Source organism: Camarhynchus parvulus, chromosome 24 (genome assembly GCF_901933205.1).
Source record: "Camarhynchus parvulus chromosome 24, STF_HiC, whole genome shotgun sequence".
Lineage (NCBI taxonomy): Eukaryota > Metazoa > Chordata > Aves > Passeriformes > Thraupidae > Camarhynchus > Camarhynchus parvulus.
Genome location: NC_044594.1, coordinates 246,457 through 268,483, shown reverse-complemented (window position 1 = coordinate 268,483; position 22,027 = coordinate 246,457). Strand labels below are relative to the sequence as shown.

The window sequence follows — 22,027 nt, the reverse complement described above, 5'->3', positions numbered from 1 at the left end:
GGACCCTGACACAGCCCCCAACACCCCAAACTGCCCCCAGTCCCTGCCTGACCTGGTGCCCCAGGAATCCCCCAGCAGGGAAACGCTGCACCGGCCTGGCGCTGCGAGAGGCTGGACACGGTGTAGTAGAATTAAATTAATATTGTTACAGGAATGACACCACTGGAGTCACCTGCAGCACTTGGCAGGGCAGTGCCTGGGCCTGAGCCAGGGCCCTGGACTGAAAAAAAAATCAATAAAATCTGTATATGCAGGGTCTGGCTGGGCTGAGGAGCCTCCCTGTAGTCCCCAGTCAGCTTTGGCTCAGGGGGTTGCAGAATAACCCCTTGTATTTAACCCCTTTTGTCCACCTTTGCCTTTCCTCTATCAGTCTACCTTTGTATCTCCCCATAGAGTCTTGGGCAGGGTATTTTCTGACCTCACCTCAAATCTGTCCTGCCCAGGAGGGTGCGAGGGGAGGGATGGAGCAGCTGGGAGGCCCTGGGGCTGAGCTCAGCCCAGCACAGAAGGGATGCATGGGGTGTAATATAAACACGTACATCGGTGTCCCTACCCCACACCCCCTGCAGCCCCAAACCCCCTACAAACATAAAACTCCCTGCACAAGAAAAAGTTAAAAACACAAAAAGGCTGCAAACAAGTGTTTGTAGGTGCAAAGTTAATAAGGGTCAATATGCACGTTGATACAACATAAAATTGTGATTTGCCTATTAAGCAGTTGATTTACATATCATTAATATTCAAATACAGGCCACTGGGTAAATAACAAACACAAACTGGGTTATCACACACACGGTCGCGTTTCACAGCACGGGACACGCTCGAGTCCACCGAGCCGGACCGGCTTCATTCCCATTCCTGTCCCGTTCCCGTTCCCATTATTCCCATTCCCATTATTCCCGTTCCCATTATTCCCGTTCCCGTTCCCATTCCCGTTCCCATTCCCATTATTCCCATTCCCATTATTCCCGTTCCCATTATTCCCGTTCCCATTATTCCCATTCCCATTATTCCCGTTCCCATTATCTTCCTTCCCATTCCCATTATTCCCGTTCCCATTATTCCCGTTCCCATTATTCCCGTTCCCATTATTCCCGTTCCCGTTCCCATTCCCATTATTCCCGTTCCCATTATTCCCATTCCCATTATTCCCGTTCCCGTTCCCATTCCCGTTCCCGTTCCCATTATTCCCATTCCCGTTCCCATTCCCATTATTCCCGTTCCCATTATTCCCATTCCCATTATTCCCATTCCCATTATTCCCGTTCCCATTATTCCCGTTCCCGTTCCCATTCCCATTATTCCCGTTCCCATTATTCCCATTCCCGTTCCCGTCCCCGCGAGGCCGCAGGTGTCGTTCCCAGTCCCGGCCGCCAGGAGTCGCTGCCGCTGCTCCCGCCCGAGCTCCCTAAGTCCCGCCCCTCCCGTGCCTCACTTCCGGCGCGTCGCGGTGACGTCAATCGTTGTGCGACGCGGTGACGCGCAGAGCTCTCCGGCGGCGGCCGAGGTGGGAGCGGAGCGGGAGCGGGGCCAGGTTGGGGCCGGGTTGGCACCGGAGCGGGAGCGGGTTGGGACCAGAGCCCCCGCACCGAGCGGGACGAGCCCGCCGCGACCGGAGGGGAGCGGGCCCGGGCCCTGACGGCGGCCCTCCCCGCAGCCTTGCCCCGGCTCACCCGTATGGCGCGGCCCTGAGGGGAGATGACCGACCAGGAGAACAACAACAGCATCTCCAGCAACCCCTTCGCCGCCCTCTTCGGCTCCGTCGCTGCCGCCAAGCACTTCGCCGCCATCCAGAAGCAGCAGCAGCTGCGGCAGCTGACAGGTGGGGAGGTCGAGGCTGGCGCTGGGGCCGGGGCTGGCCCCGGGGAGGGGGCGAGGCGGTCCGCTCGGACAGGGCTCTCCCCCGAGACGCTGCGGGCTCTGTCGTGCAGGCGAGGAGACGTCCATCAGCCAGGATGACTCCGACAACAGTGTGTCCGAGAGCCTGGACGACTGCGACTATTCGGTGGCCGAGATCAGCCGCTCGTTCCGCTCGCAGCGAGAGCTCTGCGAGCAGCTCAACATCAACCACATGATCCAGAGGATCTTCCTCATCACCTTGGACAACAGTGAGCCCGGGAAGCCCCGGTTTGGTGGGGTGTGGTGCACGCTGGGGCAGCTCTGACGTGGGAGGGGACATCTGGGAGGGGACAGCGCCGGGTGCTGGGGCTGTGCTGGGGACAGTCCTGCCTGCAGGTGGAACAGTACAGGTGCCTCTGGCCTTCCCAGGTGACCCCAGCATGAAGAGTGGGAATGGGATCCCAGCACGCTGTGTGTACCTGGAGGAGATGGCCGCAGACCTGGATGACCAGGACTGGCTGGACATGGACAATGTGGAGCAGGTGGGGATTGCCTGGGGCCATCTGCAGGCTTTGGCCACCAGATTGAGTTTGTTTCCTCAGAAAGTACATATGATATCCCACATCATTTACCAAAACCTGGCATCAAGCTGCCGCTTATTGTTTTGCTGGAAAAGTCCATGAGATTTTTGGGATACGAGACTGAGAAAAGTGTAGAATTTGGGGAATCCAGCCCTTCCTCCTGGAAGCTGCAGGAGTTCACTGCCCTGTGGGTCTGTGTGGGTGGGAAAGTGAAGAAAAACCAGAGAGCTCAATCAACAGAGGCCACACACACTCATCTTCATTTGCAGCTGTATCAGTCATTCCTGCTGAGGATTTCAGTGGAAATGGTTTCTGGCAGGGTACAGTTGTTCCATGAGGGACTGGAGGATTTGCTCAGGCCAGAAGCAGCTGAGGGTTCTCACTGCAGTTACTTAATGAGGGACAGGGAGAGCTCTTCCCAGCAGGAGCCAATTAGCCTGTGTGGTGTGGAGCTTCCTCCTCTGGAGGGATCAGCTCTGTGCCAGGCTGTGTCACTGTGCCCTGTCCTTGCTGGTGCCCAGGCCCTGTTCACCCGCCTGCTGCTGCCGGAGCCCGGGAGCCACCTGATCCACATGACCTGTGCCAGCAGCCAGAACCTGTCGGCCGACCGCGACGCCGGGGAGAGGCAGATCCTGCGCTACCTCTACGCCTGCTTCCGCAGGGCCCGCGAGGAGGTGGGCCAGGCAGCTCTGTCCCCTGCTCTGCAGTGCCCCAGCTGGAGCTGCAGTGCCCCAGCTGGAGCTGCCTTATTGTCCTTGTCAGATCACCAAGGTCCCCGAGAACCTGCTGCCCTTTGCCGTGCGCTGCCGCAACCTGACGGTGTCCAACACCCGCACCGTGCTCCTCACCCCCGAGATCTACGTCAACCAGAACGTGTACGAGCAGCTGGTGGACCTGCTGCTGGAAACACTGAGGGGGGCACGTAAGTGCAGCTGGGCTGTGCCACAGTGCTCACTGTGCCACTGCCTCGGTGCTGCGAGGCCACCCTGCAGCATCCAGGGGTTGGGTGAAGCTTTGGCTCCCCTTGCTGCCAAAAGGGGGGTTGTGTTTGGGTCGGTTTGGCTGTTGGAGCACTGTGAGTAACAGCCTTGTATCTCCTGCCAGAGTTTGAAGACATGACTGAGTTCCTTGAGGAGGTCATAGAGGCCTTAACGATGGACGAGGAGGTGCGCACATTTGGGGAGGTCATGGTTCCCGTGTTTGACATTCTGCTGGGGAGAATCAAGGACCTGGACCTCTGCCAGATCCTGCTCTACACATACCTCGATGTGCTCCTCTATTTCACAAAGCAGAAGGACATAGCCAAGGTGGGTACCCTGGCTTAGGCAGGAGCTTTTTGCAGGGGCACATGAACAAGACCTGATCTGCAGAGGTCGAACCAGCAGTGTGGTGTAACAACACCCAGTGTGTGTAGTCACAGCCCTCCTCTCCCTTCTCATAGCCTGCCACAAGCCCATCGGTATGTTAGGGTTTTTTGCTGGGATTTTGGAAACTGTCAGCATGTCCTGATATGTTCCCCAGGTTTTTGCAGGCTACATCCAGCCCAAGGATCCCAACAATGGACAGATGTACCAGAAGACTTTGCTTGGTGCCATTCTAAATATCTCCTGCTTGTTGAAGACCCCTGGCGTGGTGGAGAACCATGGCTACTTTCTGAATCCATCCCGATCCAGCCCACAGGAGATTAAAGTGCAGGAATCCAACATCCATCAGGTGGGAGAAACAGGGCAGTTCTGCTTCCTACAGTGTTAGTGGCCTCTCATTGCCTGAGGGTTCACAACGTGGTATCAGGGCTTGAGTTCCACTGCTGGTTCAGGAATAGCCTGCCTTGCAACTAGGCGTGTCCCAAAACTGCTTTGAATTCTCCAGCTGGAGCATGGAAACAGTTTTGCTAGCTGCCTTGGGTCATTATAACCCAAGTCTTTGTGCCTTATCAAAGTTGCCTGAGTTTTTGGAAAAAGGGTGGCTGGTCCTGGTGGAGTAGGTATCAGCAACTTGGGGTGCTACCTGGAGATCATCTGCCTCAGGTGTTGCAATCACCAGGGAGTAGTTTTCAGTGCCTGTTCTGTAATTAAAACACTAATTGATTCACGAGTTGAGAAAGTGACCGGCAAGGTTCTCTCTCATTATGCAAGTAAATTTCTTCCTTAGAGGAATACTTAGAAATTCCTTCCTAGGAATGTTCCAGTAGAACAGGAGTAAAACATGAGGACGCAGGATATAAGTTACAGGAGTGAACTGGGGTGCAGGGGTCATCCCTGAGAGGGGCTTTCCCACTCAGGGGTTCTTTCAGGCTGTCAAAAATAGGCAAAGAATTTTGGATTTACTCTGTATGAGAACAGATTTTCTCAGCTGTGCTTTTGAGGACGTGCCTAATTGTTGTTTTGCACCAGCCCCAGGATCTGACCTGCTTGTGACACCTGTGTGTGATGGGTGATTCATGGGGTGTCCTGAGGAGCAGGAAAGGGTCTGATAGTAGTGATATCAGAGAGGCAAAAGAACAACCCCCCAGGACTCATTCAGCTGTGTGCTGTTTCCTCTAACAGTTCATGGCCCAGTTCCATGAGAAGATCTACCAGATGCTGAAGAACCTGTTGCAGTTGTCACCAGAGACGAAGCACAGGATCCTGTCCTGGCTGGGAAACTGCCTCCATGCGAATGCGGGCCGCACCAAGATTTGGGCTAACCAGATGCCAGAGATTTTCTTCCAGATGTACGCCTCAGATGCCTTCTTCCTCAACCTGGGGGCTGCCCTCCTGAAGCTGTGCCAGCCCTTCTGCAAACCCAGATCTCCAAAGCTGCTAACTTTCAACCCTACCTACTGTGCCCTGAAGGAGCTGAATGAAGAGGAGAGGAGGAGCAAGAATGTACACATGAAAGGTACACCTAAGCTTTGGGGACTAAGGGAATGGGAAAGGGGATCTTCTCAGTCTCCACTTTACCCACTAGTGCCCTCTCAGTAAACCATTAGGGTTAGGGGAGAGTTAGAAGTGTGACTAGAGAGGAGCAAGAAGAGAGCTGAGTGCAAATAAAATGCTGCCAGTATCACCAGAAGCCCTTTCGTGTCTTCAGAAGGGAGCCTCTCAAGCCCTCTCCTCACCAGCACTGCTGGGTAGGACCTGATGCAGAGATGCTTTTCCTTACAGGTTTGGAAAAAGAAACATGTTTGATCCCTGCTCTGACCGAGCAAGAGCCGCAGTTTGCGAACAGCTACAACCTGGTGACGGAAAACCTGGTGCTCACACAGTATACCCTGCACTTGGGGTTTCACAGGTACTTGCTTTCAGTTCCCCTGAGGCTGTTTTCCACCCATGTGCAGCTATGAACATTTCAGTAAATACTCTGAACACAGGGTGGCCAGCTGAGCTCCTGCTTGGACTTCAGCCTGACTGACTGCAGGAAGAAATTTTGCTCACATTTTTGCTAATCAGGATACAGTCAGGCTTTAAACAATCATGGTGGGTTTTGATTCTCAAATCCCCTTGGCCTTTCTGCAAGTGTTTTATCTTAATAAAGGAGTCTTGCAGGCTCCCTGTTACTTATAGACACCAACAGCCAAGTGCTGGTATTTGTAGGTTGCTCCATTCCCCCTCTCCTTGGGGCAGGAGCCTCATCCAGGTGGCAGAGCACCTGTCCACTGGGAGTGTATGTGAAACAGCAATGTGAGGTAGCTGTCAGCTTCCAGGAGAGGATTTTCTGGACACTAAAAGACTCTGTTTTGCACGACTTCCCTCTGCAAATCGTTGCCTAGATACTGTGAGGTCATGGCTGATCCAAGCAGAGTCCCCTTCTGGTTTATTCTCTAAATATAGACATTGACAAAAAAGTTATTATGCAACTGGCTTGTTGCTGGGAAACTGAAGTGTCACCTTGCAAGCATCTCTGGGCCGTGTTGGATCCCTGACCTCAGTGACCCAAGAGAGCTCTGCCATGTCCCCAGGCCACTCTGCAGGTGCCATGGTCCCTCAGAGGGTCTCGTACCCTCCCAGGTCCTGCCAAGCCTTTCCCCAAGGCTTCCCATTGCAGAGCCCCAGACAGGATACCCACGGGAAATTATCTGAATCCACCAGCACAGAACAGTCTCCCACCAGCTTCTGCATTGGTGAGGCAGGATGTCTGTCTGTCTGTCTCCTGAGCCCCTCCTTGCCTTCTTTCCCTGCAGGTTGCACGACCAGATGGTAAAGATAAACCAAAGCCTTCACCGCCTGCAAGTGGCGTGGCGAGAAGCTCAGCAGAGCTCCAGCCCTGCTGCTGACAGCCTCAGGGAGCAGTTTGAGCGCCTGATGACCATCTATCTGTCCACCAAGACAGCCATGACAGAACCGCAGATGCTGCAGAACTGCCTGAACCTGCAGGTGTCCATGGCAGTGCTGCTGGTGCAGCTGGCAGTGGGGAACCAGGGCAGCGAGCCGCTGGAGCTGACCTTCCCGCTGCCGCAGGTGGAGCACAGCGCGCTGGCCTACGTGCCAGGTGAGGCCACGGGTGCTGCTCTGTGCCAGCCCCTGCATACATCAGCACTGCAAGAGCTGCCTGAGCAAGTGCTCCCCTGTCCAGGGCAGGACACGGTGCCACCACTGACAGTGTGCAGAATATTTTTTCTGAAGAGGATCTCTTAGAGAATTTGGGGCTGTTTAAGGGGCCATACTTAGCTGGTGAAGCTGCTGACCTTTTAGAAGTCCTACTCATTTGCAAGTGGCAAGTTCTACATTGATTTCGTGCTTTCTCTTTACGTAAACTCTTTTTTCTGGGCCCTGCTTCAGGATTCTTCCCTTGGGGGTTGTGTAGAAGTGTGTCATCAGCAGATGCTGGATTCACCCCAGAAGTGACCTGACTTGTGGGAGGGAAGAGGGGAAGTGAGTCCCACATGTTACTCATGCCATTAGGCTGGGCATCCTTCTCCATGGCAGGTTCTAATACAGCTTTTTAATTACCAGTACTTAATCAACATCAGAGTGGTGAGGGGAGAGTGGATGGGAGGCTGGAAAAGGGCAAGGTGAGCTGCCTGGGGAGGAGCTCAGCTACAATCTCTGTTTGCAGAGTTCTTTGCTGATAATTTGGGCGACTTCTTCATTTTCCTGCGGCGTTTTGCTGATGACATATTAGAGACTTCTGCCGATTCCCTGGAGCACATCCTTCACTTTGTTACTGTTTTCATGGGTGATGTGGAGAGGTAGGTGCAGCCTTGGGTCCTTGTTGCAGAACTCCCGGGGTGACCAAGCAAGTAGAAATTGAAGAGCTGTTTTGAGGCTTGGTTTTTGCAGCTGCAAGCAGGTTGATCTTTTTGAGACAGCTGAAATAAGAGGCACAAAGGGAATACACACCTGCCTAGAGACCACAGGCTTCATGCAAGGTTCAAATGGGATTTAGTGCTTAAATATATGTGTTCCTACACTCTCCCTTTGCCTGAGATTCCACTGTGGCATGGAGTCCATGCAAGTGGCTGCTGACCCAGGGCTGGCTTTACTGATGGTCTGCAGCAATTTGGCACTCAAGCATTGATGAGCACAGATCCTGGAGTGATTCCTGAGCAGCTCCATTCTGCACCATGGACATGCCATCCGGGATTTGCTTTGTTTTCTCTTGCAGGATGAAAAATCCTCACCTGCGAGCCAAGCTGGCTGAAGTGTTGGAGGCTGTGATGCCTCACTTGGATCAGGCTCAGAGCCCACTCGTCTCGAGCGTGTTCCATCGCAAGCGAGTGTTCTGCTCCTACCAGCATGCTGCCCACCTGGCCGAGGCACTCATCAAAGTCTTTGTGGATATCGAGTTCACGGGTAAGCACAGAATGGGAAAAGTTGTGTTCCCTGTGTAGCACCTGTGGGGGACTGTCCACTTGAAAGGTTCTTTGGCTTGTGCCCAGGTGACCCACACCAGTTTGAGCAGAAGTTCAACTACCGCCGTCCCATGTATCCCATCCTGAGGTACATGTGGGACACGGATTCCTACCGGGACAGCATAAAGGTGAGGCGAGAGGTGCATGCCTGAGTGTGCCATGTGGGTGTGCAGCTCACGTGGGGGGTTGTGTGGCTCCATGTCCTGCCACTGGGGCTGGGCTGCAGAATTCGCTATTCCCCCTTTCTTTGCAGGCTCTGGCTGATTATGCCTCAGAGAACCTGGAGGCAATGAATCCCCCTCTCTTCTTGCGCTTCCTTAACCTGCTCATGAACGATGCCATTTTCCTGTTGGATGAAGCCATACAGGTAGGTCTGAGCTCACATTCCATCACCATCAGGTAAACAAGTTCTCAGTTCCTTGGTGCAATACTGACCTCCAGAACAGGGCCACCTTACCTGGCCCTGCCTGGTGAGTCTCTGCAGTAAGTAGTATGCAGGAAACAATCCCAAGATGGAGTGGCCAGTACCCTGGGAGAAGGGATGAAGGCAGGAGGAAGGGTCTGGGGCCCTGTCTGTGGGTTACCCTTCCTTCCGTTGGGTTCAGGAAGCAGCTTGGAGCCAAGAGGAGTAAAAGAGCTTTTTCATATCCAACAGGAGGCACACTGGGAAATCTGCCTGTTCCTAATCTGGATAGACTCAGGCTTTAAAAAATCACTGTGGGTTTTGATTCTCAAATCCCCTTGGTCTTTCTGCAAGCGTTTTATCCTAATAAAGGCCTTTTGTCTCCAGGCAGTTTTCCTTTGGGATTACAAGGGAATTTCAGGTGCTCTCATGTCCCTGGTGTGTGTTAAATGTCTCTCCACTCCTTTCAGAGCTTCTGTTGCTGCTAGAAAGGGCTATTTTGGGGAGCTATTACCTGCCAGAGAACTGATTGCTGGAAGGCCAGCAGATAAGATGGGTGATATGGATGTTGCCTGACTGGTTTTGAGCATTTCTGGACCTCCTTGCTGTCACCACCCACCCAAACAGTCCATGTGTTCTGTCCTGCAGTACCTCAGCAAGATCAAAGTTCAGCAGATTGAGAAGGACCGAGGCGAGTGGGACAGCCTGTCCCCCGAGGCTCGCCGTGAGAAGGAGTCCAGCCTGCAGATGTTTGGTCAGCTGGCGCGTTTCCACAACATCATGTCCAATGAAACCATTGGCACTCTGGCTTTCCTGACTTCAGGTAGGGAAAATGGCCCCTCCTACTGCCAGGACCTAGGGAAGAGCCCTGCCAGGGAGTGAGCAGGCAGGAGCTTGGTTTCAGTGTGGTCAGATGGAGGATGGAATTGCTGTGAATCTGCAAACTTGTTTTGCTTTCCAGAAATCAAGTCCCTGTTTGTGCATCCTTTCCTTGCTGAGCGTATCATCTCCATGCTCAACTACTTCCTGCAACACCTGGTTGGCCCTAAAATGGGAGCTTTGAAGGTGAAAGATTTCAGTGAGTTTGACTTCAAGCCACAGCAGCTCGTGTCTGACATCTGCACCATCTACCTAAACCTTGGGTAGGTGATGAGGGGAGTGAGCCTGTCGGGAGCCATGCGGGAGCCATCTTGGTGATACTGGGGGAGAAATGCTTAGTTACACTCGAGCTTTTCTTTAGCTTTGAGTTCTTTGCTATGGCAATGTGGCTGCTGTGGGGATTGTTTTGCAGCCCTGATAAATGGGGATTCTTAAAACTTTCACGTAACCTGGTGCAGGGATGAAGAAAACTTCTGTGCCACAGTCCCCAAGGACGGCCGCTCCTACTCACCGACGCTCTTTGCCCAGACCGTGCGGGTTCTGAAGAAGATTAACAAGCCTGGCAACATGATAGTGTCTTTTAGTAACCTGGCTGAGAGGATCAAGGTGAGCACTGGAGAGAATTCAGCATACAAAAAGAGATAGAGCTGGTTCCCTGTGTCCTTTTCACTCCGTGTATTGCTGCATCTTTGCTGTGGAGCTGGATTTCTGGGAGTGGAGCTTTGTGCGAGGTCCAGGTGGGACAGCTGGGAGGGTTCCCTGCCTGCACAGACCTGTGAATGCTCCCTGATTTTTAAAGAACGGGGAGGCTGAATCCCTCAGAGCCACGTGTGCTCCCTAGTCTCTTGCAGACCGGCAGCAGCAGGAAGAGGAGACATACGCAGATGCCTGTGATGAATTCCTGGATCCAATCATGAGCACTCTGATGTCAGACCCCGTGATCCTGCCCTCCTCCCGTGTCACTGTGGACCGATCGACCATCGCCCGACACCTCCTCAGGTGTGCAGCACAGCCCTCTCACCTTGATACTTTTGGGAATCTGTTTCACATATCCAGTGACTTTTCCTGGGCTCTCTCTTTTTTTTTTTTTCTTTTTTTTAATCTCTAGCACCAGGAGTGTCCAAGTAATCTCCTTGATGTTTTATGTTTCAGTGATCAGACAGACCCTTTCAATCGGAGTCCCCTCACTATGGACCAGATCAGACCAAACACAGAGCTAAAAGAGAAGATACAGAGATGGCTTGCAGAGAGGAAAAAGCAGAAGGAAGAGGAGCTGGAGGACACTCTGAACTAAAAGACAGGATCTCATCTCTAAACCTCCTGTCATGGGCGAGATCATAGCCATGCAGGGGTAACGGCTGGAGCTGCCACCCTAATGATGACCACATTTAATGCATTGCCACCACCTTTGGAGTTTCTCCTCAGACCTTCTCTGCCAGCCCTTGTTCTCTCTTTTCCTTTCAAGACTCTCTCTTTAATACTGTGGCTTCCCACTGCACTACAGCTTCGAGCCTCAGCCTCGGGAGAAGAACACAGCCTCCTCATGATGTGGTGCCCTGGCTCTATTACCTGCTCTTTGTGTTGGCCACGTTCTTTTCCAGCAACACCAAAAGCCTCCCTGTGTTCTGTGTTTAAACTGTAACCATCTTTCACTTGGTGAAAGGGAGGGGGACATTTTTCCGACTTTTATGTGCCAGGGGTGTAGCAGGGTTTACTTCCCCAGTGAGTGTTGGGAATGGCGGGCGTTGGAAATTAAACACAGAGATCATCTTACAGCTGGTGCTGGAGGTCTGGCGGTGCCGGGAGCTGTACAAAGCCTGTTTGGGCTCGGTGCGGGCACCGGCGCTGTTTCGGCCCTGCGCGGGTCTCGAACCCGCGGATCCGGCGCGGCCCCGCCCCGCCCCGCCCCGCGCACGTGGCCCGGGGTCCTCGCGGCGGGCTGCCCGTGGCGATCGCCGGTGCGGTGAGCGGCGGTGACATTGAGCGCGCAGCAGCGATGGCCAAGGCCGCGCAGGGGCTGGTGCAGCGGCTGGTGCAGCGCGGGCCGGAGCTCATCGGCGGTGAGGGGCGGCGCAGGGCACGGGGAGGGAGCGGGGCTGCCGTGGGGCGGGCTGAGGTGAGGGGAGCGACGGCGGGCCGGGGGGAGCGCAGAGGAGGGGATGGGGCGCGCGGGGCTGAGGGCAGCGGGACCGGGCCCGGGCAGGCCTCGCGGGCTCCCGCCGCTGGGAAAACACCGTCCGCTCCGCTCCCCTTCCTGCAGCCGCCGTCACGTACTCGAAGCCGCGCTTGGCCACGTTCTGGTACTACGCCAAGGTGGAGCTGGCCCCGCCGACCCCCGCCGAGATTCCGCGGGCCATCGACAGCATGAAGGGCCTGGTCAGGGCCTTCCAGAGCGGCCGCCTGGCGCAGCTCACTGTCAAGGTACCGGCGGGGCGGGATGCGACAGTGCCGGGGCGCAGCTCCAGTGGGAGCCTCCTACCCACCCAGGACATGCTCTGCTCCTGCCTTGGGAAGCAGTGGGAATTGTTCTCAACGACATATGAAGCTCATGGAATTCAGGAGACCAGAATTTAAAGTGTTTTATTTTATTTGCTTTAATTCTTCCCTGCTTGGACCAGGCTGTGATTGTTCCCCTCTGCTCCTAGAGAAGGGAGCATCCATAGGTGGCTGAATGAGCCCAGCCTTCCGGATCAGCTGTGTCATCGGTTGGCCTTGAAATTAGTGTGTTTGCGGTGTGTGGGCTAAGAAATGATCCTTGAAAGGGCTGTAAAAAGCCAAAATCAATAGCTGACAGTGTGCTTAATGCTGTAGAACATTTATGTGATGGGACACGTTGAGGGGTGGTCGAACACAGCAAACACTGCTGCACTTCTGGGTTTTCACCTTGAGAACTGCTGGAGGACATGGATGTGGCAGTGGGAATGAGGGAGGAGCTGTTATGGGAGTGTGGGATCTGAGCAGTGGCTTTTTCCTTTCAGGATGCGCTGAGGAATGGCCTGGTGGCCACGGAGGTGCTGATGTGGTTTTACATCGGGGAGATCATCGGCAAGCGCGGCATCATCGGGTACAACGTGTGAGCACTCACCTCAGCAGTGCCAGCAGTGCTGGGTCTGTAATGGGGGCTGCAACAATAAAACTAGGAGCTGATTGAGCTGTTGTCATCCTTGTCTGGTACTCTGACAGGTGCCAGCCTGTCCTGGGGGCAACACTGGCAGGGATGGCTCCTCAAGAGGGGTCTAAGGGCCAGGCCCAAGGTACCAGAGTGCTTTAGTGACATCACTTTTGGTCAGCAGAACTCTGTTTACTCTGGGACACTCACTGTGTCCCAACTGTGGCTCCAGGGGAGGTCTGAGAGCCCCAAAATCAAACAGAGGCTTCAAAGGGGAAACATTCAATTTGTTCCTGAATGCAGTTCCCATCAGCTAGTGGGACCCAAAATCAAGTTCCAGTACTTTTTACATTATCAAAAGCAACTTCCATGGCTTATTGCATAGGGAACATAGCTCTTCTGGGTTGGTGTCTGACTGGTGCAGTGGAAGCCTGTGTAAGTAAGCAGAGCTTTGCTGCATGTGTCACCTGAGCTCCCACTGGCCAAAAGTTGAGCTGTCTGGGGTTCTACCACCTTGCTCATTGTCAGCCAGCTCTTGCAGGGTTCTCTACAAAACCTGGTGAGTACCCTGTGCTCTGACATGTTCAGAAAATAATTTTTGGGAGCTTTCTGAAGCTAGCAGCCTGTTTTTACTGTCTTAGAAGATGCTTTTAGTCAGTATTGCTCCTTGTTGATGCTTGTTGTTGTCCTGCTGCTCCTTTGCTCCTGTGGGTGTTGTGCTGTGCACACGGTGACCTACAGACCCCTCAATGACCCTGCTGTCTCTGGGTGACTGTGCCAGTAGCATGTCACTTGCTGTCCCTGTATGTCACTGCTGCCCTTCTCAGCAGCTCATCCCTGCACGAGGCCTTGTGTGCTTCTGACAAGGAGTGCAGGTGAGCTCACACACTCCAGATGTGGTAAGCAGTTCGTGGTAAGGTTGTTCATGGCATGGATGGAGACCTTTTCGTCTTTCTTGTTAAAAAGAAGCTTCCTGCCCCAGCAGCTCTGGGTCACAGCTGGTCACAGGTCACTTCCATGCCACAGATGGGAAAACTGAGGCTCAGTGAACTCCTCAGCTTCTGTGGGGGAGTCTGCAACAAGAGCATTGACTGGACCTGTGCTTCCAGCCCCTTCCAGCCCTGTGTCCTGCGCTTGCTTCTCCCACCAGCCTGGCCAGGACACCACGCCTTCCTTGCACAGCCCTCCTTCCTCCTGGTGCTGCACAGTTTCGTGATTGTTCAGCCCCAGCAAACCTGACCAGGGCTGCAGCCAATGCTCTGGCTGAGCAGGGGCGAATGATGGCCTCCAAAACTGCTCCTCCCCACAAGCTTTTTGCTCCTGTTGTCACAAACTCTTCACCCAGCAGGTAGAGACCAGCGAGGGGAATGGGGCAGGCCCTGGTGTGAGATTCTGCAGGATATGTTCTTCAAGGAGAGGGCGATCACATATGGGATGTCATGTGTGAACTTGACTGGAAGGAGGATTCTGAACCTAAGAGAACCTCACCGAGGGCAAGCCTGTCTGATCTGGCTCCAAGAGCTGCCTCTCATCTCGGACTTGTTCTTGTCTGCACATGCCCCTCTCAGAGCAGGCTCAGGTGGGCATTCAGGGGGCTGCAGCTCACACCAGCACTGACCTGGCAAAAGCTTCAGTGGGAGGATGGGATCAAGCTGCACTAGTAAAGCTTGAGAGAGCTCAAAGATGCTCCTGACCCTGGAGACGAAGAAACCATCTAGTTTTAGTTCTCCTCCCATGAAGTCCTCGGGAGCAGTCCCCCCAAGCCCCGCTGCCACAGCAGAACCCCAGGCAGAAGCAGCATCTGTGTTCCCAAAGGGCTCCAGCAGCTTGTTCGTCCTCCCAAACACCAGAACAGTGTCTGGCTGCCTCTCTCGGGGACAAACAGCCTCCTGCCGCCCCTCCCTCCCCTGCCCTCAGCTGATGAACTTCGGAGGAAAATGGGTATTTTATGTCCCTAGGCAGAGGGATTTACATCTTATCCGTGTGTTTGCAGTGCTGCTCTCACGGAATACGGTGGGCACTTGTTGGATGTTAACCCTGTTCTCGCCGTGCCGTGCACGACAGGGTTGCCAGCCCGGTGCTGTCGCCGCCGCCTCCCTCCCGGGGGTGGCACCCAGCGGGACGCGGCACCGGCAGGGCGCGGGCCCGCAGGCAGGACACAGCCGGGGCCGGGAGGGCAGGGCGAAGCCGCCCGCCCTCGGTACCACTGCTCGGGGCCGCGTTGCCCCCGCAGGCACCGGCTCGTCCCGGGCCGAGCACCGGAGGGTCTCGGCGGGGACCGCGGGCTGTGCCGTGCCGGGCTGGGGCCGCGCCCCGCGCCCCGCATACGGCCGGGCGCTATGCAGGGGCGGCAGCGCCGCCTATGCCGTATGCGCGGTCCGGGGCGCGGGGCTCCCGTTCCCGCCCGGCATCGCCGCCGGGGTTATGAGGGCTGCCAGCGGCCCGTGTATGCGGCAGGCAGGTTCCGGGGCCGGCTCGCCAGGAGCCCTGCGCCTGTATGGCGCTGCGAGCCATGAGGGGCCGCGGCGGCCCGAGGCTGCGCTATCCAGGACGGGGGGCTGCGCTGGGGCTCGGGCCTGGGGCCCCGCATATCGCCCAGCGTTATCCCGGGCTAGCACTGATCGAGCATGGCTTATTCATGTGCCGGGGCGGCGGGATGGCGGAGCCCCACAACCTGCATGGGACCCGTTGTTATGCAGCGCCTCCACGGGCCGGCGAAGCGCTATGCAGGGCGCGGGGTGCGGCCCGGCCCCGCTCTCTGGCTCGTCGCCTCTCAGTAAAGATGGCGCACAGCGGTCGGTGGCGCTTCCCCGCCCGGCCCGGCAGCGGCGGCTGGGGCCGCCGGGGCCCGGGGGGGTCCCGCCTACGGGTGCCGGCCGTGCATAGCCTGCGGCCCGCCGAACCTGCGGCGGCGCCGGCGACGGCGGGCGAGGGCGAGCGCGGCGGCCCATGCTCCGGCGGGGCGGCGGGAAGCGGCGGAGGCGGGGCAGCGCCGGGCCCCGGCGGCCCCGCGGCCGCGGCCGGTCCCGGCTTCGACGCGGCGCTCCAGGTCTCGGCCACCATCGGCATCAACCTGCGGCGGTTCCGCGCGGCCTGCGGCACCGAGGCGGGCAGCGGAGAGGTGAGAGGGGCGGCGGGGCGGGGGCGGGGGGCGCGGCGGGCGGGCGGGTCCCGGGCGCAGCATCCCCGACGCCCCGGCGGCGGCGGCCCGAACACACCCGGGCGCACCCACCCAGCCCTGGCCGCACAGCCCGCCCGTCGCCGGACACACCTCCCGCGCCCCGCACAAAGGGCGCGCCCGGCGGGGGCCGTGGGGGTGGCGGGACCCGGCGGGCGGGACCCGGTGCCGGTCCGGGTCCGGCCGCCCTCGCGGTCCCTCCCCGCGCACGCGACTTGCCGCCGGTGCGTCCTCCCTGCCGCCGCCTCCATTATCCGGCTCCCGCCGCTCCCGCGCCCGCGGCGGGGCGGGATGCGGTGCGCACAGCCCGCTGCCGGGAGCGAGGTAGGATGGATGGGCCGGGGGCCTCCCGGTGCGCCCGGTGCCGAGGATGCTCGGCGGGGTGACGCGTCCTTCCCCGGGTGCGGGGGCTCGAGGGGGCTGGGCTGCGGGCCCGGCGGTGGGTGTCGCGCACCGGCCCTCCCCCTTCTCCTCCTCCTCCTCTTCCTCCCTTTCGCCGCTGTGGATGCCCCAGGCGGAGCTTGGGGCGGCGGGCCCGTTGCGAGAGGCCGTTCGCCGGTACTAGGAGCGCTGGCGCTCCTTTTTTTCTTCTTTTTTTTTTTTTTTTTTTTTTGAGTTGCTCTTCTTCCTCCCTTCATTTTTTTTAAGCCTTTCTGAGGCAGCCGGAGTGGGCGTGCGACAACAGCCCACCTATTGACAGAACAGGGAAGACATGATGGGGGTGTGTTACTACGAGCTGCAGCGTTGCTTTCCCCCAGTTGTTTTGCATCGCTCCTTAGCGGCATCCTTGCGCCGGCAAGAGAATTCCCCAGGTCTTTTGTACCAGGAGGGATTTATTACAGATTTTTGAAGGGCCAGCTCTGTGTCTTCTTCTCCAGGCAGGTTGTCAGCTGTAGGGTAGGTTGAATGTATCTTTGTATTTTGTCTGTATGCAGACCAATTGGTTTCCTTTCCCATGACTGGCCGTAGCAGAGTTCATTAAAACATACATGAAAATACAGTTTTCTTGTGTCTTTCTGGCCTGGTTTTGGCATCTTCTGTTGGGTGCCCTAAAGTGGAGCTCTTGGCTCATGGCTGAGCTGGAGGAGTTCCTTGCCTGTAGAGTGGCAGCTCCCGCGGGCTGCGATGCTGGAGGAGCTGGGTTGTGTTTGCAGGAGCAGAGCTGAGCGTGGGGACACTCCTGCCCTCACCTGTGCAGACTTTGGGGTGTGAGTTGCACTGCTCTCATTAACACCATCATCTCTGGGGCTGCACTTTGGGATACTTCTCTTTTTTGTTGTTTGCAGTAGACATGGCTTGATGGAATTCATGGAGTGCCCTGGGAAGCAGTTAATATCTCACCAGTGCTAGTTCAGGGAGAGAAATGACTTGAGATCTGGCTAACCAAGCTGACCACAGAGTTAATAACTCAGGAGGTTTTTCTTGTGGGGGGAGGCAAGTTGCTTTGTTTCTTTTCCTTTTCTTTACTTTTTTTTTCTAAGATGACATTGGGCTGTGGTTTGTTTAATTCCAGTTGTCTTCAAGTATATTTTTGCATCTCAAAAAAGCCCTAAAACATCTTTGAGATATCTTTTTGAGTTTAGCCTTTAGGGTATTTTTGCTTTAAAGTAAAATAGCTTGAATGCATTGTAGGTGTGGCAGCTGATTTACACAGGGTCTCCTGGATTTTAATAATTCTGCTTATTACATCACTTTTCTACTTAGCTGCTAATAGCTTTTCTCTAATAACATTGCATACAGTAGAAAGTAATGGTAAAGATTGATTTGTGGCTTGCTGTTTGTAGCTCAGTTTTGTCTGACCACTCATGAGCCAGGCAGGGGCAGACCCCAGGTGTTTCCCCTCTCTCTGGATTTACAGCATGCTGGTACTCTTGGGCATACTCAGAGGAGATCCTCTCCAACATTCAGGTTGAGTTAACTCACCCACTTGGTTCATTTCCTTTGGTGATGCTCAAGAAGCACAACATTTAGTTCTCCTGGCTGGTGACTTGTGCACTTGTCATAGTCCTAGTGAAGATTACAGTCACCAGAGGCTGCTTTTTTCTATCCTGCAGTACAAGTTCTCTGTGAGATGGGGGTGAGGGTGTGAAAAGGGCTCTGGCACATGTAGGCAGCTAGCACATGGGTGCTGCTTCTGGTCTCTCCAGAGGAGAGGGCAGCTGTGTGCAGTTTCTGGTACCCGTGTGGTAGCTGCTCTGGGGGAGGTGCTCTTCTAGAAGGGGGCTTCCAGAAGACCCCTTCATATTAGGGCTCACCATGTCCTCTCAGTAAATGCCTGGTGCTCATGCTGTTCTTTTCCACAAGGTTGAGGATCCTTCCTGAGCCAAGCCAGGTACAGTATTCAACCGAGTTGCCATTATTCCTCATCAGGAATAAACTCTGAGCACTTGTTTTGAGGAGCCAGTGGCAATCAGAGGAAGAAGGTGTGTTACCTTTTTATGTACAACTTCTGCTCCGCATGCTTATTTTTTTTCTACCTCATTCTTGTCTGCACTTGTGTAGATACCTGTTGAAATTGGATATTACCACCAAGTTAGATGCAGGAGTAATGTTGTCCAGAACAAGTATTAGACTCAGTCTTGTCTCCTTGACAGTTTTGTAGTACATAGCAAACTGTGTTTCTCATTTAAAAGATGCCTGAATTCTGGGGTGTCAGGGCATTCTCCTCAGATTCAGGTCACTTTGTACAAAGCTTTGTCTTCTGCTGCAGCTCAGTCTTGCACTGAGTTATCTCGAAACCAGCTCACATTAAAGGAGCCACATTCTGATACTTAATTTTAACACCAGAAGAATTGCTGGGGGACTTTTTGCGCCGTGAAGCTGTAACTGGTTGAACAGTAGCATTTGTACTGTGTACTAACCTTTCAGCTTGGTGTGAGTGGCACTGTAGGAACAAGAAAAATATGATTGCATTTTCTTGGTTCATTATGTCAATATTTGGTATAAAAGAAGCATAAAAGTAGTTTTTAAATATCTACTCTGCCTGTCAGTTTAGAACTTCCTGCCCATCTGTGAAGGGGATTGAAGCTTTGGGACGTAAAAGTTGAGCGTGTGCTGAATGCATGCTGACAGTTACCTCCATAAATCTATTGGCTGAAAGTTTCAGAAGCTCAGGTTTGGCAGTTGGATGTGGTAGTGATGGTGGTGTCCCTGGTAGCACTTCCATGATTATACCTGGGGCATAATGTTTTATGAGGTGACTGTTGGAGTTATGGATATTTGACGATGCCTGGAATGTTTGGAAATGGTACCAGATCCATGTCCTGGGGGTAAGGATTAGCTTCCATACTGCTGCCAGGGTCATGCCTGAGCTGGAAGTACAGATAATTTCTTCTATTTGCCTCAAAATTTCCTCAGGTAGTGTTAGGTTGAATGGTCACTCCAGACTGCTTAATGTGTGAGTTGGAGGTGTAGAGCCTTTCCTGTCATGGGGTAAGGTGGTCACTGCACATGCACAGGGAGGGGACTGCTGTAGGTATTGATGTCTGAGACACATGGTGAGTGAGGATGATGCAGGTCATGGCTCAAGAGATGGAGGCTCCTTCGTGCACTTTCCCTTCCTGAACATTCGGGTACTGCTTTGTCAGATGTGTGAAAATCAGTGTTTCTGTTTTTGTGGTTTGGAGCACTTTGTTCAGTGCTCCAAACCCTCAGAGGAGCAGTTTTGGGAAGTTTGTTAGGAATTTGGGAAACTTTTCAAATGAAAGGTGATTTGGCTCATCCCGCTGGCACCAGCAGTGGGCAGGTAAGGCAATTTCAGAACAGCAGCTGTGCACTGGTGAGTTTGTTCCAGGGGCTTTTGGACATTGTGCTTCCTTCAGCTGGAAAGCTCCTGGGACAGACTTGCAACAATGCTTCTATATTGGCACCCGAGTGCTGAACTGCAGGTTTCACAGCACCATGTTGCAGGAAACAGGTTAGTGGTTCATCACTTCTCATGGATGCCACAGAATTCCCAGAGCAGGGTTAGCTGTTCCCCCCAAGCTGAGCTACTGAGCATAGTTTGACTTTAGTACTGTTTCTTTAGGAATATATGTTTAGGATCGAAAGATGAGTTTACCACCACAAAAGATTTTTTTAATGCATCCATACAGCAATTGTGGAGCTTTTCTCTTACCATCTGAAAGCTTGATCTTTGTAGGTAGTGGTTTGACTAACTCTCTTCCTTGGAAGTGGTATTATTGAAAGCTTGTTGTGACCAGAATGAGAGTGTTTCAGGGTGTTCTAATAAGCATTCCTCTGTATTCAGATTGGAAAGCATAAATCAAAATTTCTCATCCAGGTTGGAGCCAGGACTCTGGCAAAACAGATCTGTATTCTCAGTAACACATTTGTGATAGACACACCCTGAGCCTCAGCCCCATAAAGAGCAATATATTCTTTCTAATTCTGAAAACCTGGACTCTGGAAGCTGCAGTCCTAATCACCATTGTGTTGCCATGGGTGATGCCTGCAGCAGTGTAGTTTGGGGGTTGTCATGTGGAGGTGACCAGGCCAAGAGCAGCTGTGGGATCTCAGGACGTTCTCTGTAGGTCAGTGCTGCTCCCAGGTGAAGCCCCAGCAAAGTCTGTGCATCACTCCTGGTCAAAGCTTTAGCTGAATTAAACAATGGAAGGACAAATGTCCCCTCATCTGAGTTGGTGCATGACGATCACCCCAAGTGCTCAGCTGTTTATTATTGAAATTGCATCACAAGTAGTGGCTTGGGAAGCATCTCCCTGAACTCCCAGCAGACTCTGCTCTGCTCCAACACCCAATGTTTGTCTCAGGGTTACTACCTGCCAACCTCCAAGGGTGTTTACTCTGCTGAAAGCAGAGGAGTCTGGTAGATGTTGTGCTGCAGTCACTAAGCAGGCATCTGAATGAGCTTCTAAAAATAGCTTATCCCTTTCCAAGAAAGTGAGGTGCTGTCTAACTTGGGCCAAACCCAGGATGGGGAATAGGAAGGACAGCATTGGTCAGGTGACTCTATTGTAAAATAAACTTTTCCAGGTAATGATTGGAGCGGCTGCATTGCTGGTCTAGAGCCCCTTGCAACTTCACAGATCCATAGTGGTATGGTTTACACTGATATTCCTCAGACAGAGATCAGAACATCAGTTAGTGCCTGCAGGATAGTTTCTCCTTTGAAGGTGGATTTTCCTGTGAGATCTTTAACTGGAAATTTTTTGAAAAGTAATATTGCTCAAGAGCATTGTGACAGACATTTGCTTGCAACTTCTCTGTTCTTTAGTAGCTGGGTTACTTCAGGAAAGGCCATTCTTTATCTGTGCACAACTCTGAAGCTGAACCCAGTTGGGACAGTGCAATGTTTGAATGGGAAATGTATGTGCTGCCCACAGAGAGATCATCCCATGCGTGCTTGGTTAGTCTTCATGTCTGGCACGAGGCAAGCCTTCCCTCTCATCCTTTAATTTATAATCCTGAGTGGCCTTTTTTCAGGTAAATGAGGCCATGTTCAAAATCTTCATGGTTTTTAATCACTCTCCATCTGTCATGACATTTCTGAAAAACTGGAGGGAGGCCGTTTCTGCCTAGTTTGCCTCAAAGCTGCATTTTGGCACGTGATGGCCAGCTGAATGGTTTAGCCTGGCAAATGCTGAGTGATACTTAAGTGGCTTTCTTCATAATCTCTGACAGGTCACAGGGTTGCCTTCCCAGCTAGTGATAGTGACCATTCTGAAGTCACCAATACACTCAGGAATGCCACTGAACACACAAGCACAAGTAACATATTGGTCATAGTACTTGTGGTTGTAAATGAAGCGGAAGTGATTGTTTTGTGGAAGGAGCCTTTTTGCTGTAGATACTTCTGGTGACTGGTTGGTAAGAAATGGAAAAAATTATCATTCCCAGGCTATTGGGACAAAGCCAGTATTAATGTTGGAAACATTGCATTTTATTTAGCCAGTATTAATGTTGGAAACATTATCTTACATTGACAAAGCAAGATAACAGAGTTCAGCTTGAAAATAATGCAAGTTGTAATCATGGATTGACAGGTGATTGTCAAATATATGGCAAGTATTGATTTAGTAGCCAGAGATAAAATAATAATGACTTTAGGACCCAGAATAACAAAATGAAGAAAAGATCTGTAGCAGCCACAGGAACTTGGAGGCCAGTGCAAGTCAGGAAATCACACAGGGTGAGCAGCTGATCCCTCAGTTTTTCTAAACCTGACTGTTCTTAGGTATTTGTTATT

The 22,027-nt window shown here is 53.5% G+C and overlaps 3 protein-coding genes across 6 annotated transcripts in view; all 3 read left to right on the top strand.

The window, feature by feature from the left end:
• Positions 1–1,418: 1,418 nt before the first annotated feature.
• Positions 1,419–11,308, top strand: UBE4A (ubiquitination factor E4A). 3 transcript variants are annotated; one of them, XM_030965049.1, is made up of 20 exons: positions 1,419–1,507; positions 1,658–1,822; positions 1,932–2,108; positions 2,269–2,381; positions 2,942–3,094; positions 3,183–3,342; positions 3,525–3,727; positions 3,942–4,133; positions 4,967–5,300; positions 5,567–5,693; positions 6,583–6,890; positions 7,458–7,590; positions 8,007–8,194; positions 8,281–8,381; positions 8,507–8,620; positions 9,305–9,479; positions 9,618–9,798; positions 9,994–10,141; positions 10,377–10,534; positions 10,688–11,308. In XM_030965049.1, the coding sequence occupies exons 2-20, from the start codon at positions 1,699–1,701 to the stop codon at positions 10,827–10,829; spliced, it is 3,231 nt and encodes a 1,076-aa protein (XP_030820909.1). In that variant the 5' UTR covers positions 1,419–1,507; positions 1,658–1,698; the 3' UTR covers positions 10,830–11,308. The 3 variants fall into 3 exon arrangements, with proteins under 3 accessions (XP_030820909.1, XP_030820910.1, XP_030820911.1); XM_030965051.1 differs by having other exon boundaries at positions 1,468–1,534; XM_030965050.1 differs by having other exon boundaries at positions 1,459–1,822.
• A 146-nt stretch (positions 11,309–11,454) lies between these two features.
• ATP5MG (ATP synthase membrane subunit g) lies at positions 11,455–12,686 on the top strand. The gene is made up of 3 exons (XM_030964938.1): positions 11,455–11,595; positions 11,796–11,956; positions 12,514–12,686. The coding sequence occupies exons 1-3, from the start codon at positions 11,532–11,534 to the stop codon at positions 12,610–12,612; spliced, it is 324 nt and encodes a 107-aa protein (XP_030820798.1). The 5' UTR covers positions 11,455–11,531; the 3' UTR covers positions 12,613–12,686.
• Positions 12,687–15,106: 2,420 nt separating this feature from the next.
• The window catches only part of KMT2A (lysine methyltransferase 2A), a 40,269-nt gene continuing 33,348 nt past the window's right edge, over positions 15,107–22,027 (top strand). The window contains exon 1 of one of the 2 annotated variants that reach the window (XM_030964807.1): positions 15,107–15,765. In XM_030964807.1, coding sequence (XP_030820667.1) covers positions 15,142–15,765 — 624 coding nt within the window. In that variant the 5' untranslated portion in view covers positions 15,107–15,141. The remainder of the gene's footprint in view (positions 15,766–22,027) is intronic. The other variant, XM_030964808.1, reaches the window with a different exon arrangement.

Coding starts and splice junctions, on each gene's coding strand:
- UBE4A (XM_030965049.1), top strand. CDS start 1,699: ATGACCGACCAGGAGAACAACAACAGCATCTCCAGCAACCCCTTCGCC. Junction 9,799..9,993: donor ACCATCTACCTAAACCTTGG/GTAGGTGATGAG, acceptor AACCTGGTGCAG/GGATGAAGAAAACTTCTGTG. Junction 10,535..10,687: donor ATCGCCCGACACCTCCTCAG/GTGTGCAGCACA, acceptor TTTATGTTTCAG/TGATCAGACAGACCCTTTCA.
- ATP5MG (XM_030964938.1), top strand. CDS start 11,532: ATGGCCAAGGCCGCGCAGGGGCTGGTGCAGCGGCTGGTGCAGCGCGGG. Junction 11,596..11,795: donor CGGGCCGGAGCTCATCGGCG/GTGAGGGGCGGC, acceptor CCCTTCCTGCAG/CCGCCGTCACGTACTCGAAG. Junction 11,957..12,513: donor TGGCGCAGCTCACTGTCAAG/GTACCGGCGGGG, acceptor TTTTCCTTTCAG/GATGCGCTGAGGAATGGCCT.